Source organism: Arachis hypogaea, chromosome 15, assembly GCF_003086295.3.
Source record: "Arachis hypogaea cultivar Tifrunner chromosome 15, arahy.Tifrunner.gnm2.J5K5, whole genome shotgun sequence".
Lineage (NCBI taxonomy): Eukaryota > Viridiplantae > Streptophyta > Magnoliopsida > Fabales > Fabaceae > Arachis > Arachis hypogaea.
The window spans coordinates 93260661-93276846 of NC_092050.1; the positions used below are offsets into that span (position 1 = coordinate 93260661).

The window sequence follows — 16186 nt, forward strand, 5'->3', positions numbered from 1 at the left end:
GTAGTTGTTCAACACGCTAATTACTGTTCTTTTCTTTCAACAAGCTATTAAGGTATTGTATCCTCTCTTCCTTGGATGATAATATATGATGAATTTGGCACCCGAGAGATAGATGTTACAATTGTTTTCTTTGTTATGATAGTAAGTTTTTTATAAGTGGCTTAGTGTTGCTTTTCTATAATGTTGAGATAGATTTTTTCTGTAAGTAGATACGAAAATTTTCGTTTCAATGTATTGCTATGGGCTATGGGTAGCTGCTGGCCTACTGTGTGCCCCTGGCAGTATAATTGGCTTTTCTATATCTATATTTATTGATTTTCATTCACTTCAGAGACTCTTTGTCACCATATATCATGCTGAGACAATGTCTGGTTTATTGTCCTAGTCTGCCTTGATCTTTGGTTTATTGTGTGATTGCTCATACTTGTATTTATTGCTAACAAAAGGGTATCTTCCAGTTTTGGATGCCTTAGGAGAACTGTCTTAGATGAGAGGATAAAATGCAATGAGTATTGTCTTGCAGCATTGATTGGAAATTTGGAACCTTGCTTCACCAAAATTTTCAGGTCTCCTAAATTCGTACTGTATCCTTTTCATCCATATGTAATAATTAAGTTATAGGGGTTCTGGTACATTATTTTCTTCTTTACAATTATATTTCTTTCTTCGGGTGATGCTATTTGGTTCATTGGTATAGGTTGGGCTTAGTGGCTTACAAAAGACAATATCTATTGACTTCTTTGAAGGTTACACAGAAGTGGTACCATTGAGGAACATTGAAAGTCTGTATACTTGTGGAGATGTGAATTTGTAGTATTGTGTCTATATACATTATGCACCTCATTTTAAGTGTGGAATTTATCAAAAAAAAAAAAAAAAAAAAATTTCTTTGATGTAATTATTGGGATTTGCCACTAGAATATTTCGTGGCTAGTTACTATTGTTCGAGCGAAATTGTATTTCCAGAATTGAGACTGAACAAGATTTGTAACAATATTTGTTATTATGAATGTAATGAAATGCTTCATTTTGTTAGATTTATGGATAAGTAATAATATATAAGGAACTATATATATAGTTCATCTACCAGCAGGCATTATGAGATCAGAAAACTCAATCCCAGGAGTCAAATCTGAATTGCCCTGTAGAGCATGATTACTATTCCTTTGCGTATTTCCATCACGAGTAACACCACCATTTCTCTGCAATCGCTTTGCGAGTTCAAGATTCTGCAGAACATCACCGGTAGATGGCCTCTCCACACCTCTTTCAGCCAAACACTTCATTGCAACTCCTAAATATACCTCAAAGCACTCTTTTACTATCTCTCCTTCTATTTTGGGATCTACTATCTGCTCCAAATTGCCATTCTCAAAGCATAACTTAGCAAATTCAGCCAACATCAGAGGCTCGTCATTGTTGTTGTCCACGTCACCTTGACTCACAGCAGGCCTTGCGCTTAGAACTTCCAGCAGCACAACCCCGAGTGAGTATAAATCCGACTTCTCGGTCAACTTGTGGAATTTATAATACTCTGGATCAAGATAACCAGCAGTTCCCTTCACATTGGTGGTGCTAAAGGATGGGTAACTTGACTTTGACAACCCAAAATCAGAAATTTTTGCCACCCAATTATGGTCTAAGAGTATGTTGGTTGTCTTGATGTCGCGGTGTATGATCCTCTGCTGTGTCCCTGTGTGCAGATAGTGCAAACCTTTTGCAACTCCAATGCATATATCGAGACGTTGAATCCACGATAAGGGGGTATGATCTCTCTGTCTCAAATGGAGATGATCATGGAGCGTTCCACTGGCCATGAAGTTATATACAAGTATGATCTCCTCATCTTCATTGCAGTAGCCCAAAAGAGACACAAGGTTGTGATGCCGCAGCTTCGAGAGAAATTCGATCTCAGTCTTGTATTCTAGAGCACCTTGTTCTGACAATGAATCACCACGCTTTACGGCTACATAAGTATCCCCACCATCAAAACTACCCTTGTAAACCTTTCCAAATCCGCCTATGCCGATGATTAGAGCCTCGTCGAAGTTGCCTGTTGCTGCCTTTATCTCTTGCAATGAAATATGAGCGCCAAACGGTATCTTGTTTACTTCTTTGACATCGTTAGTTTTGATGGAAAAGCGATCAAACCATGATATGATCCTCCTTGGCATAATGATCTTGCACAGAATTAGACACAGGAGAACTAGTATAACCACTGCAGCAGTTCCACATACGATGAGGATGAACGTGAGTTTCTTTGAGTTTTTAACAATAGCATGGGAAGCTTTTACACCTGAGCGTAAATTGCTATCGAGAGGGGAAGGATTAAGCGCAGAAAGATTCTTCTCATCGGTACTGCTTAGTTTAAAGATCTCTACACCATTCAAGTATGAATTGTAGTACAGAGGTTTGGAATACTTGTTTGGGTGGAGATCTAGCCACAAATCCTGCTTTGCCTCGCTAGCTCTGGAAACCATCACCACATAATCTTGGTATACACCAACTCCGGGGCCCCCACTCACGCTTATTGGATCAAAACCTGCATCAGCTGTTTGATTATTTAAGTATATAGAAAACACAACTTCATTCACCTTCGTGATTTGGCTATAAATTTCACAGAAGTGAAGCCTTACAAGATACTTGAATCCAGAATCAACAGGGAAAAACCACGTCATGTTGAAGTTTAAGTTGATCAAGCCTGCCTTAAAGGTTTCCATTGAACGGGAAGTGCGGTAGACATCTTTTGGGGCAGCATAAGGAGGAACACCATTTGCGTACGAAATCGGCATGCTCATGTTGATGGGTTCAATACCTTTATCACCCCCAAATATGAAAGGATCATCTTCCTCCCATGTGCGAAACATCGTCCCTGTATCATATTTTGGTGTAATTTGATCACCTCCTACATTTAATCTGTATAAGGTTTCCATGGCAGTATCATTACAAATGTAATAAAGTGCAGGATAGTGACCAACTAACGGTAGAGGAGCATTGAGACAACGAAAGTATAAGCTAAATGGCATTGAAACAACTTCAATCCCATTCACAAATGCAAAGGCAGCAGTGGCATTAGACGATGGGGAGAATGTGAGTTCCAAAGTGCTTCCACTTACATGGATGATGAATTCTTTCATCAAATATGCTACGTGGAAGTAATCCGTGTTTAAGGAAACACTCAAGTTGTGGAGTAGAGTGAAGTTACCAGCGGTAACGGACAAAAACGCTTTGGAGACATCCATGTCCAAGTAAGAAGCTGGATAGAAGTGAAGCCGGACGAATTTCGGACCTGGTGTTACATTGAATGTGTATGTGAACTGTGACCGAAATATCCTAGCAGTCTTATATGGAACTCGAGGAACAGAAACAGGAATGCCAGGGGCTTCGGCTATTTGAGACGACTTGGTGGTGCTTGCATCACCAGTCCAGTTCCTACCATCATATTCTGTAACTTCTGATGCACTTGAGCCACAGTTAATAACAATGTTCTCTGAAGGCACATAAGTGCCTCTATCAGCAAGAGTAAATACTTGTAATTGCAAAAGATTAAAAATTGTAACAAAAATGTGCATACTCCATGTCACTGTGTGCATATTTTTCTCCATTGTGCTTGTGTTTTATGAAGATATCATGGATTCTAATAAGAGTGATTACTGATTAGCCCTAAAGCTTCTTGTAGTTGGGCACCTTCCGCATTGTCCTAATAACGTGGTTTGATTTTTCAATACAATCAATTAAATGACTACAGTTGGCACGTGAATGATAACAAATATCAGCTATTTGAATACTCTGCCGACAACGATGACTTTCTCTGTCGGAGAAGAAAAAAAACAAAGTGTGCTTATCAACTTGCTGTTCATATATCATATATCATATTAATATTTAATATGGAGTATAGGATAGGATGAGGAATTCAAGACATAAACAGTGGAACGCACAATATGGTTTCCAACTTGAAATATCCAATCATCATAAAAGACTAATGGACTATCCAAAGTCCACATTTGAATGAAAATATATATATATATTATTTTTAACGTTATTACTAGAGAATAACAATGGAGGGTCCAACGAAATCACATTGCAGATTTGCCAATCACAATGAATAAATTACTCGCTTTGGTTCCAAACAACTGTAGAATCATCTCATTCTCTTGGATAAGGCACACATTTGTTTAGCATCATAGACAATTTAGGTTCTTACACATATTTGAATAAGCACAAAAGCCAATTTATGATATCCAAATCAGCTGTTGCTATTTATTTTCATAAGCAGAAAGAAAAATGATCAAAAAACACGTTGATATTCAAATATAATTAAATTTGTCTATTAAAATGAAGAAAAACGTTGTTCTTACAGCAAAATACGTTACTAACCTCTTGCTCTTCATATCGTAATAAATTTCCTTAATATGAGATAAATCATATAAGCGGATTGTCCTCATTGGAAGTTCAAATTATGAACTTAAACTATATGCACCTGATTCAGGTTTAACAATCGAAGTTCAAGTCTAAACTACAATGCCTATTTCCGCAGTTAAGGAATTTCAAGAATAAGAGAAAGAGAGAAGTAAAGAAAATGTACCCTGTGAATCAAGTTATATACTGAACAATAGATATCCCAAAAAATGAATGAATTAGATGTAATACTAATTGCATATACTATGGTATTACATGTAAGTATGTAACTGTTCTTTTTCACCAGATATTTTATTTCACATGGTTATTTCTTGATCCTCAGAACTCTCCTGCAAAGACAAGATATCCTCCAATTTACTAAGAACATCTCCCATTGTTGGCCTTTCTACACTCCTATGACTCAAACATTGGATGCCAATTTCTACAAATGCCACCAAGCATTCTGATCTGATCTTTCCTTCTAATTTCGCATCAACTAGATGTTCAATGCTTCTACATTGGTGGCAATGCAAGGCCCATTCCGCCAAACCAACCTTCTCACTTTGCTCTTCTACTTCGACACGTTTCACTGCTGGTCTTCCACACAACACTTCAAACAAAACCACGCCGAACGAATAGACGTCAGATTTTTCAGTCAATTTTCTCCTCTTGTAGTACTCTGGATCTAAGTATCCAAAAGTACCCTTCACCTCAGTGGTAACATGGGTGTGGGAGGAGAAGGGAATGATTCTTGATAACCCGAAATCAGAAATCTTAGGCACCAAGTGATCATCCAGCAATATGTTGGCTGACTTGATATCGCGATGAATGATTGGCTGCCTTGTGCCAGTATGCAAATAATGTAGTCCTCGTGCCGCGCCAACACAAATCTTCAGTCTCTGATTCCATGAAAGTGGCTGGTTCTGTTTCTTGTATAAATGATCACAAAGACTGCCATTAGCCATGTATTCATACACAAGTATCAATTCATTCTCCTCTTGGCAGAAGCCTACGAGTGACACCACATTCAAGTGACAAAATGTGAAAAGGCTTATCTCATTTTGAAACTCCTTAAATCCTTGATGCGAACCTTTTTTGCATCGCTTTATAGCGCAAGGAGTGACTCCATCATTTATTATGCCTTTGTACACCTTTCCAAAGCCTCCCTCCCCAATCACTTGATCTTCCTTGAAGTTGTCAGTGGCTATGATAATCTCTGCTAATGTGAATTGGTAGCACTGATGACCTGAGGTCATTTTTACTTGCATATTTTTGTAATTTTCTCTAGTAGCATTCAAAGAGAGTACTTGAAGATTTTCCCTGTTTTGTTTCTTACAAGATTGATGGATAAGAACATAAATAGCAATAAACAACGCAAAAGTAACGGCTGAAGTACAAGCAAGAACAATCACAAGTGGAGCTTTCTTCTTCTTCTTTTGGTGTTCCTCTTTCAATGGGAAACTAACTGCAAGATTAAAATTACTGTCACTTAACTTGATGATCTCTATGCCATTCAAGATGGCATCAGCAAACTTGGGTTTTGATGCTATGTTTGGGTGAAGCGCAATCGACATATTTCTCCTCCTCTCGCTTTCCCTAGGAACCATAACAACATAGTCTTTGTAGAAGGCAACAAATGGTGCACCAACCAAAGCAACCAAATCCATTCTCTCCTCTGCTGTTTGGTTGTTGATATACACGTTGAACACCCTTTGGTTGACCTTAGTTACCTCCATGGAGATCTCGCAGAAATGAAGCCTAACAAGGTATTTGAATCCAGAATCAACAGGAAACGACCATGTTAAATTGTACTCCATGTTGGCATCTTGGTTGCTTCCCATTGTTCTGGCAATCCAATATAGTTCTTCTGGAGCCAAATAATTGAAATCAAATGAAGTGGAAGTGTTGTAAGTAATCGGAAGAGGTCGAATTCTACTGTCAAGAACACTTCCATGAAGTGAACTATATAAGTAGCCTGAATCTTCTACCCATGCCCCAAATACATTTTCAACTTCATTGATAGAAACCCGGTAGAGCATTTCAAGAGCATATTGATGATCACTTATATTTAATTCTTGGTGCCCAAGGTAAGGAACATGAAAATTGGAAACTGGAAAATATATAGTAGAGGGCACTGAGAATATCTCAATGCCATTTACAAAAGCAAATGCATTGGAAATTAGAGAAGAAGGAATGATGGTTATGTTTAGTTTCTCTTCCACAACATTGACCAAGAAATCCTTAGTGAAATAAGCTAAGTTGAGTTCTTGTGAAGCAACAAAAGGACTAAAACTACTTAAAAGAGTGTAACAACCTGCTTTGACCGAAAAATAGGCTTTAGAAGGATTCATATTTAAATATGAAGCTGATAGAAAGTATATACGAATGAATTTGAGGCTCGGGGTGAAGGAGAAAGTGTAGTTGAGAGGTGAATGAATTATTCTTGTTGTTGAGTATGGTATTTTTGGCACTCTGTTGTGATATTGGTTCAAAACCGAGAGAGTAGAAGAACTTTTGCTATATTTTGGAAGCAAGAAACTAGACCCAATGTCACCTATCCATCGTGCTCCGTTATATGATGATTCTCCAGAGGAACCGCAATCAAGGAGGATTGTATCTGAAGGGGCACTAATCGAATCACAAATGGTTAAATTGATGGAGTACATGAAGACAATGATGATGATGATGGGATGCACTACAAAGATGGAAATATGATTCCATGATTCTGTTACTTGGGTTTCCTTCATGGTTTGCTTGGCTCCTAGAAGTGGTTAAGGAAAAAAAAGTCAAGGGCTGGTTTAGTTCTTTTATGCTTTTAGCTTCTACTTTTAGCTTTAAGGAGTGATGTTTTCATATTTGATCTTTATATCAAAGGCTTTTTCAACTGCAGAAGATTTTCTGTTATCATTATATTATTTTATAATTAGAAGCATCTAATATGAGTCAACATCTTTGTGGTGATTAGTGTATGGTAACTCATTCACCGGTAGGAAGCTAGTATTTCTCGATCTTGTAGGTACATGTTTGACTTAAATGCATTTGTGAACCAACTCTATGCCTTGAGATCTCACCCTCTTCTACTCACACCTTACACTCCTCTATATAAAATTAGTTGGGCAGTTATCTCTTCCTGTTAAGTAACTGCTTGTTGTTGTATTTATACCAAGTAGGATAGTTAGTTAGTGACATTCACTCTATATATAGCTGAACCTGTAACATTTGCAATTGAGATTCACTAATCAAGTTTTCACTCTCTGCAATTCACATCAAGAATTCAGAGTTCAGAAACTCTCTTCCCTTGTTCTTGAATGTTCAGTGTTCATTCCTTATTGCTCATAGCTTGAACCGCTTTACACATGGTGCGGTGAGCATGGAGTAAGGTTGAAGTACTTGAACTGTTGGTGAAGAGTTAGTGAATCCATACCTCATCGATCTCTTCCTCCTTTTCAATCACGGTGATCTTTCTCTTCTTGATTCGATTTGATCGATCTCTTTCTTCTTTTCAATCACGGTGATTCTTTCTCTTCTTGATTCGATTTGATTATCTGTTCGATTTGATCATCTGTTCGATTTCTGGCACTCAAAATCTTGATTAAGAACTCCTCTCTCCTTTCAATTCTCGATCAATGGCTAATCGTCCACCAAATCCGGTTTCCGATGCGACAATTTCCGGAATCGATCTTCAAACCCTAGCGAGTCTGGTTAGTCAACAAATCAATCAGACTCAATCACCAAGAACTCGTGCCTCTTCAATCGTAGATCCGACAAGTCCCTATTATCTGCATCCAGGTGAGAGTCCTGGTTCACCGTTAATCTCCATGGTTTTAGGCTCAAACAACTATCACAGTTGGGAGAGGGCCATGTTGCGTGCACTAAGCTCAAAGAACAAGATCAAATTTGTGAATGAAAGCATCAGTAAACCAGAACCAACAGATCCTTTGTTTGAAGTGTGGGAACGATGCAACGACTACGTCATCTCCTGGATCACCCTCTCACTTAGTCCAGATATAGCACAAAGCGTGATGTGGCACAATGTCACTTCAGATCTGTGGAAAGATTTGAAACACAGATATTTTCAGGGAGATGTATTCAAGGTAGCAGGATTGGAAGAAGAAATGTTCACTCTGAGGCAAGATGATTTAAACATGACCGACTATTTCACTAGGCTGAAAAGTATTTAAGAAAAGCTGGAGAACTTTAGGACCCTACCTAACTGCATACATTGCAAGAACGGGAATTGTACGTGTGGAACTGTTATGAGAGGATACAGAGATGAGACCTATATCGTTCGCTTTCTCAGAGGCTTGAACGAACAATATGCGATAGTGAGGTCACAAATAATGCTGATGCAACCTTTACCAAGCATTGAACAAGCCTTTTTCACTGCTTTTGCAACAAGAAAGACAGTTTCAATGTGGTGAACCCCTCACTGAAAACAAAATTTTGATGAATAGTACTGCTCCATATCAACCCTCAACACAAGGAGGAAGGGGCCGAGGTAGGGGAGGAAGAACTGCTGGCAGAGGAAGAGGACGAACAAAAGTATGTACCTATTGTGGGAAAACTGGCCATCTAATCGACACATGCTACAAAAAGCATGGTTTACCTCCTCACCTCAAACAAGAAAGCAGTGCAATCAACAATGCTATTACTGATGACGAGAATTTTGCAAGAATCGGTGATGACCAGCTAGTAGAGGACAGTGGTACAGAACTGGAATTCACAAGGGAACAGAAGCATGCCTTGCTTGCTCTCTTGAAACAGTCGTCTTTGGATACACACAAGCCTCAACATGCCATAAACCAAATTGTCACATTACCCTCTCATCAAGGTATTGCTCATACCATGTCTGTTTCAACCTTTAAACCTAGCTCCTGGGTGATTGATTCAGGAGCGAGCGATCATGTAGCATACTGTTTAGAGTCCTTTCACTCATTACATAAAATAGAACCCATACTTGTTAGGATGCCAGATGGAACCAATACCGTTACTTCAACAGCTGGGACTATAATTTTTTCCAAAACTTTTTTTCTCACAAAGGTCTTGTACATTCCAAGTTTCAAGTTTAATCTCATATCAGTTTCCAAAACGACTAACTTGCTCAAATGTGAATTTTTCTTTGATGAAAAATGTTACAAGATCCAGGACTGCCTTTCCTTGAAGATGATTGGTGTAGCTGAGCAAAGGAAGGGGCTTTATGCATTTGAAGACCTAAAACCTATAAGGAACTTTCAACTAAGACCAGCAATTGCAGTAGCATTCTTCACACCACAAACACAACATCTTAGCAATAGTAATAAGCTGCATGACAATAAGAATAGAAGTACCTCAAACTTATGGCATCTTAGACTAGGTCACTTACCAAATGACAGAATTCTTGTATTGCAACAAAATTACAATTTCATCAATAAATTTGATCTTTGTACCAGTCCTTGTGAGTCTTGTCATTATGCTAAGTAAAAGCATTTTCCATTTCCAATAAGCATGTCTATGTCAGAAGAAATATTTGATTTAGTACACATAGACATATGGGGACCAATTAATATTAATTCCACTACTGGACACAAATACTTTCTCACAATAGTGGAAGATAAAAGTAGATTTTGTTGGCTATTTTTCATGAAACATAAATCTGAAGCTGCCACACTGCTCAAAAATTTTATTCAGTTAGTTCAAACTCAGTTTAACAAAGCTGTTAAACAAGTTAGATCAGATAATGGAGCTGAGTTCAAACTAACTGAATTCTATGCAGAAAAGGGTATTATACACCAAAACACATGTGTTGAAACCCTCAACAAAATGGCATAGTTAAGAGGAAACACCAACACATTTTGGCAGTAACCCGAGCAATTATGTTTCATGTAAACTTACCAAAGAAACTATGGCATTATGCTGCCGCTCATGCCATATATATCATCAATAGAATTCCCAGCAACATTTTGAAAAATAAATCCCCTTATGAAATTCTTCACAAAAAACTACCTGACATACACAATTTCAAGGTCTTTGGATGTTTAGCATTTGCTGCAACCATTCATGCTAATAGAAAAAAGCTCGACCCAAGAGCTAGAAAATGCATTTTCTTAGGCTACAAACAATGAGTAAAAGGGTACATTTTATATGATCTATATTCCAAAGAATTTTTTCTCTCAAGAGATGTAGTTTTCTATGAGAACACTTTACCTTTGTGCAATACACAGAATTCAGAACTCTCCCAAAAGTGCCATGCATCATCAACTCAATTATCAGACCCTCTTCTTTTTGACACCATTCCTTTTAATGCACCATCAACACACTCTGCATCTCATTATCACAGCATCACAAATCCAGACACAGCACCACAAGGCCAAGTGGCCAATTCACCACAAATCAGTGCACCAAACATACCATACAATCAACAGGATACTGCTGCACCTTACATTCCTCAGAATGTTGGCCCGATTGTTGAAAGACCTCACAGAGAAAGAAAACGCCCCTCCTACTTAAAAGATTATCATTGTTTTCTAACTACTAGCTCAACTACACCACCAACTTCAAGTAGGTACCCTCTTTCTCATGTTCTGTCCTATCATGGTCTATCCGAAAACAAAAGAAAATTCTCCATTGCCTTGATCACCAACACAGATCCCAAAACTTATGAGGAGGCTGTGATGTATCCCTGTTGGCAAGAAGCTATCAAATCAAAACTTGCTGCTCTTGATGAAAACCGAACCTGGTCACTCACTACTTTACCAGCTGGCAAGCTTGCAATTGGATGCAAATGCGTTTTTAAGACCAAACTTAAGGTTGATGGAAGTGTTGAAAGATGCAAAGCCCGACTGGTAGCAAAGGGATTCACCCAAATTCCAGGGCAAGACTATTCTGACACTTTTAGTCCCATAGTGAAAATGAACACTTTGAGGATTCTTCTAGCCGTTACAGCTGCCAAAGATTGGTTCATCCACCAGTTAGATGTGAACACATCTTTTCTACATGGAGATCTTGAAGAGAAAGTCTACATGAAACCACCCCCTGGCTTGAATGTGTCCAATCCGAAGCTGATATGCAAATTAGAGAAGTCACTCTATGGCTTAAAGCAAGCCAGCAGACAGTGAAACTCAAAATTAGCTCACACCTTGATCAAATTTGGCTACACTCAGTCAAAACATGATTACAGTTTGTTCACAAAGGTTGCTGGTTCTAGATTCACAGCTGTGATAGTCTATGTCGATGACTTGGTGCTTGCGGGAAACTGTATCAAAGAAATCACACCTTTGAAGCAACATCTTCATGACCTCTTCAAATTTAAAGATACTGGAGAATTGAAGTTCTTTCTCGGTTTTGAGTTTGCTCGAAGCAAGAGAGGAATAACAATGTATCAAAGAAAATATTGCCTAGATTTACTGGAAGAATATGGGATGCTTGGATCCAGGAGTTGTTCAACTCCTATGGATTACATTTCTCATCTCTCTAAAGAGTTTGGAGACCCAATGCCAAATGCTAGTGAATATAGAAGACTGCTAGGAAGACTCTTATACCTAACCAATACAAGACCTGAAATTAGCTTTGTCGTTGGAAAGCTAAGTGAATTTCTTGATTGCCCCACTAATAAACGCTTCCAAGCCGCTCTAAGAGTCCTGAAGTATCTGAAATCAGCTCCTGCCCAGGGCCTTTTATTCAAAACCAAATCAGACTTACAGCTCACCGGCTTCTCAGACAGTGACTGGGCCACCTGCCCTGACACGAGGAGGTCCATATCCGGTTATTGTTTTTTTCTGGGCACTACGTTGATCACATGGAAGAGCAAGAAACAGGTTACTGTTGCTTGCTCTTTCGCTGAAGCCGAGTATAGAGCCTTGGCTGCCTCAACATGTGAAGCTCAATGGATCGTCTTCATCCTTTAGGATCTCACAGTTCCAATCCTCAAACCAGCAGCTATCTACTGTGATAGTCAGTCCGCATTGCACATTGCGGCGAATCCGGTGTTTCACGAACGTACCAAACACATAGAAGCTGACTGCCATATAGTGCGCGACAAGGCTCAAGCACAAGTTATCAAGCTCCTTCCCATCTCCACATTACACCAAACTGCAGATATCTTCACTAAAGTCCTCTCCCCTGCACCTTTCTCATCCTGTCACTCCAAGCTTGGCTTATGTGATCTTCATAAGCCCAACCTTGAGGGGGGGGGGGTGTGAACCAACTCTATGCCTTCAGATCTCACCCTCTTCTACTCACACCTTACACTCCTCTATATAAAATTAGTTAGGCAGTTATCTCTTCCTGTTAAGTAACTGCTTGTTGTTGTATTTATGCCAAGTAGGATAGTTAGTTAGTGACATTCACTCTATATATAGCTGAACCTGTAACATTTGCAATTGAGATTCACTAATCAAGTTTTCACTCTTTGCAATTCACATCAAGAATTCAGAGTTCAGAAGCTCTCTTCCCTTGTTCTTGAATGTTCAATGTTCATTCCTTATTGCTCATTGCTCGAACCGCTTTTCACAGCATTCGAGGTGGGGAATGTTTAAAATTTTAAATGTACCAATAGTGAGATGATACAATAGTGCAGATTTAAAGAATTATTGACATAAAATTATGCTAAGATCTATATTAGTGAATTATCTTGGTAGACCATTTGAAGTGGATATAACTCAAAGCACTCTTGCTGGCTCCTTCTTAGAACCATGGATTACATAATTTTAAAAGTTCTTTTTAAGGCTATTCCACACGGAAAGCACTAGTATATGCAGTTGTACATTTACTGTCACAAAGAAAATTGACAAAATTAGTCAATATCCCATTTAAAGTGACAATTCAAGAAGAAAAGTTCCAATAGAAAAAATGAGTTACTTTGTTATTTGATTTATTAGCAAAAGCCGTTATCAAACAATGTGACAATATAACGACCTACAAATACTTCTATAATAACTCTATTTCAAAAGCCGATATGCTTGACTAAGTCATAATTCATAATTTAGCAAATTAATTTTGAATTTTATAAGCTAGTGTCAGATAGACAAAGTGACAGATACTTATTTTTTTTTTTTTTTTTCGGTGTACTTGGGATTTTATATACAAGTGACAAACATTTTGTGAGCTTGATTACAGCTATTGTAACCAAAATCGAGACTAAGAAAAGGGTGTCAAACTCATACATGAAACATAAGATTCCAGTTGTAAATGCTCAACTTCTGAGGGCCAATCACCGTATCTCGCTCTGAAAAGTTGCGATGGCAATAGAAGGTTGAGGATATTTACAAATTTAATAAATTAATATTAATTTTAATTTTAGAGGAGTGATAAGGGTTAGCAACTTTTTGTGTTTTATAGTCATCAAGTAGTCATCAATAATATTTTTAATGGTGTGAGATTTCATCCAATAGTGTGAAATTACTCACTTTTATTTTACTAGTTACATGCTGGCCAGAATGTAATAAAATTGCTGTTTCCCTAGATTTTTTCTTAATTTTATTAATATTAAATAGAACGTGTTTCGGACCTAATCTCCGGGTCTTCCAAATGGTCGAGTAACGACCTGGTTTTCCGGGTCCAGGCCCTCACCACGGCCCAAAAGTTGCGTTTGTTTTGTGTATTCTTTAATACATAAACACAGAGACATAGACACTGAAGACACATACAATAAGACACAAATTTTTTAAAGTTGTTTGGTATAGAAATACAAAACAGAAGACAAAAATCACAATCTTGATAAATTTCAATATTACCCTTATTGCAAACTGTTATAAGTACCACCACTACACAACCACTATCTCAACCAAACTACCACCATTAACAATTAGTCACCATCCCAACAAAAAATAACTACTAATAACAATCTAAAACTAAATAACAAATTTAATCCAACAAATATCAACAAAAAAATTCAATCTAACAAAATTAATACAAAATTATTTTAACAAAATTTAACAAAAATTTAAATAAATAAAAAATTAAATTATACAAAAAAATAGTGCCAGAAGGGAGAACGGATCTAGAACATGGTAATAAAGTACGAATCTAGAAACACAGTGCACAGAAGAACAGTACGCGGAAGAATGGAGAACGGATCTAAAAAGATAGTGAAAGATGAGAAAACAGTGCAAGCAGAGGCAACAACTGCAAAAGGTGACGGCGGCGAAAAGACAACCATGAAGAGACAAAAAAAAGTAAGGGAGGAGAAAAGGGAGGAAGGGATAGGGTGGTAGCGGTGGTCTGGGTGGAAGAAAGGGAGGAGAGACGGTGGTCTGGGTGGAAGAGAGGCGGTAGGGATTTGGGTGGAAGGAAAGGAGGAAGAGACGCGGCGGCAGACTAGTGGTACGACGGGAGGAGAGACGGTGGTGGTCGGAGTGACAAGAAGAGAAGATGAGAGGTTAAACTCTCTGTATTTTGGAAGTAGAAGGAAAAATGGATGAAAGGAGACTGAGGAAGGAGAAGAATTTGAAGGGTAATTATGAAAATTAAATGTTAAAAATAGTATGCCTATGTCTCAAGTTTAGTCTTCCACCCCTCCCCTGTTATACACAAATTTTGTGTTTTTGTGTGCCTTTGTGTCTTCCCGTGTCTATCAAAATTTTTTGTCTTACTAACCAAATGAAGAACGTATGCTTCCGTGTCTATGTCTTGGGTAGACACACCCACCAACCAAACGCAAGCAAATTGATCAGGAGATTGCAAATTTCTAACAAATATAAATATAAATACTTCTCTTATCTTAGCCAATAAGAAAAGATAAGATAACAATACAAACTATATGACTCTCTCAGGTACGTTTGATAAACCACAATTTTATGGTTTATTTTGTATTAAATTAGGTGGATTTTATCAACTTTTCTCACATTTATTCAATGAAATAGCATGGTTTTGTAATTCTCCCTAAATTGTGCTTAATGATTAAAAACATGCTTTTTAGGCCCTAAATTGATAAATTTAATTCACTTTAATTCCATTCGATGCCTTGATATATTTGTTGAGTATTTCAGGTTTAGAAGGCAAAGATTGGGTTGAAGGAATGAAGAAAAAGCATGCAAAGTGGAGAACTCATGAAGAAATGAGCATTTAGAGGATTCATAGCAACGCGCACGCGTGACCGACGCATACGCGTGACCCATGTGTACGCATGACAAGCGGCACGTCACCAACTTAAAGACATTACACTGGGAGCGATTTCTAAGCCATCCAGGCCCAAATCCAACTCATTTCTGAAGCTATTAGGGGCTGAATTTAAGAGGATCAAATGGATAGCAATTAGGATAGATTAGAAACATGTTTTACGTCATATTCTAGAGAGAGAAGCTATCTATTCTCTCTAGAATTAGGGTAAATTAGGTTAGATTTCCCTTAGATTTAGGTTTAATTCTTGTTTTATGTTAGTTTTTCCTTCAATTTCTTGTTCTTACATCCTTACTCTCTTAGTTTTATTTGTTATTTCTTTCATTTTGTTGCCTTTATGTTTATAACACTTTGTTACTTTTAATTTCAATTAATACAATTTATGTTTTATGTTTGTTTATGTTTAATTGAATTGTTATTATTATTTTTCTTGCATTGGTAGTTGTTTGATTTTATATTTCTTATCATTTTACCATGCTTTTCTTTCATGCCTTCCAAGTATTTGATAAAATGTTTGGTTGGATTTTAGTTTTGATTTTTGTGTTCTTGGCTTGGGTTGGTAACTTGGGTCAACTAGAGTTACTAATATCCAAGTAATTGATAATTTGTTGCTATTGACTCTAGTCTTTCACTAAATCAATTAGTGAGGTGGCTAGGACTTATGGACTAGGATCCATTAAGCTCACTTGACTTT

The 16186-nt window shown here is 37.7% G+C and overlaps 3 protein-coding genes across 3 annotated transcripts; 1 reads left to right on the plus strand and 2 right to left on the minus strand.

The window, feature by feature from the left end:
- Positions 1 to 984: 984 nt before the first annotated feature.
- LOC112750410 (receptor-like protein kinase FERONIA) lies at positions 985 to 3734 on the minus strand. The gene has a single exon (XM_025799122.3). It carries the CDS (start codon positions 3603 to 3605, stop codon positions 1080 to 1082), a length of 2526 nt encoding a protein of 841 aa, XP_025654907.1. The 5' UTR covers positions 3606 to 3734; the 3' UTR covers positions 985 to 1079.
- A 981-nt stretch (positions 3735 to 4715) lies between these two features.
- LOC112750411 (receptor-like protein kinase FERONIA) lies at positions 4716 to 7145 on the minus strand. Its single transcript, XM_025799123.3, has one exon. The coding sequence runs from the start codon at positions 7143 to 7145 to the stop codon at positions 4716 to 4718; it is 2430 nt and encodes an 809-aa protein (XP_025654908.1).
- An 879-nt stretch (positions 7146 to 8024) lies between these two features.
- Positions 8025 to 12281, plus strand: LOC140179261 (uncharacterized). Its single transcript, XM_072217942.1, has 4 exons — positions 8025 to 8527; positions 8853 to 9777; positions 10599 to 11488; positions 11582 to 12281. The coding sequence occupies exons 1-4, from the start codon at positions 8025 to 8027 to the stop codon at positions 12279 to 12281; spliced, it is 3018 nt and encodes a 1005-aa protein (XP_072074043.1).
- Positions 12282 to 16186: the final 3905 nt, after the last annotated feature.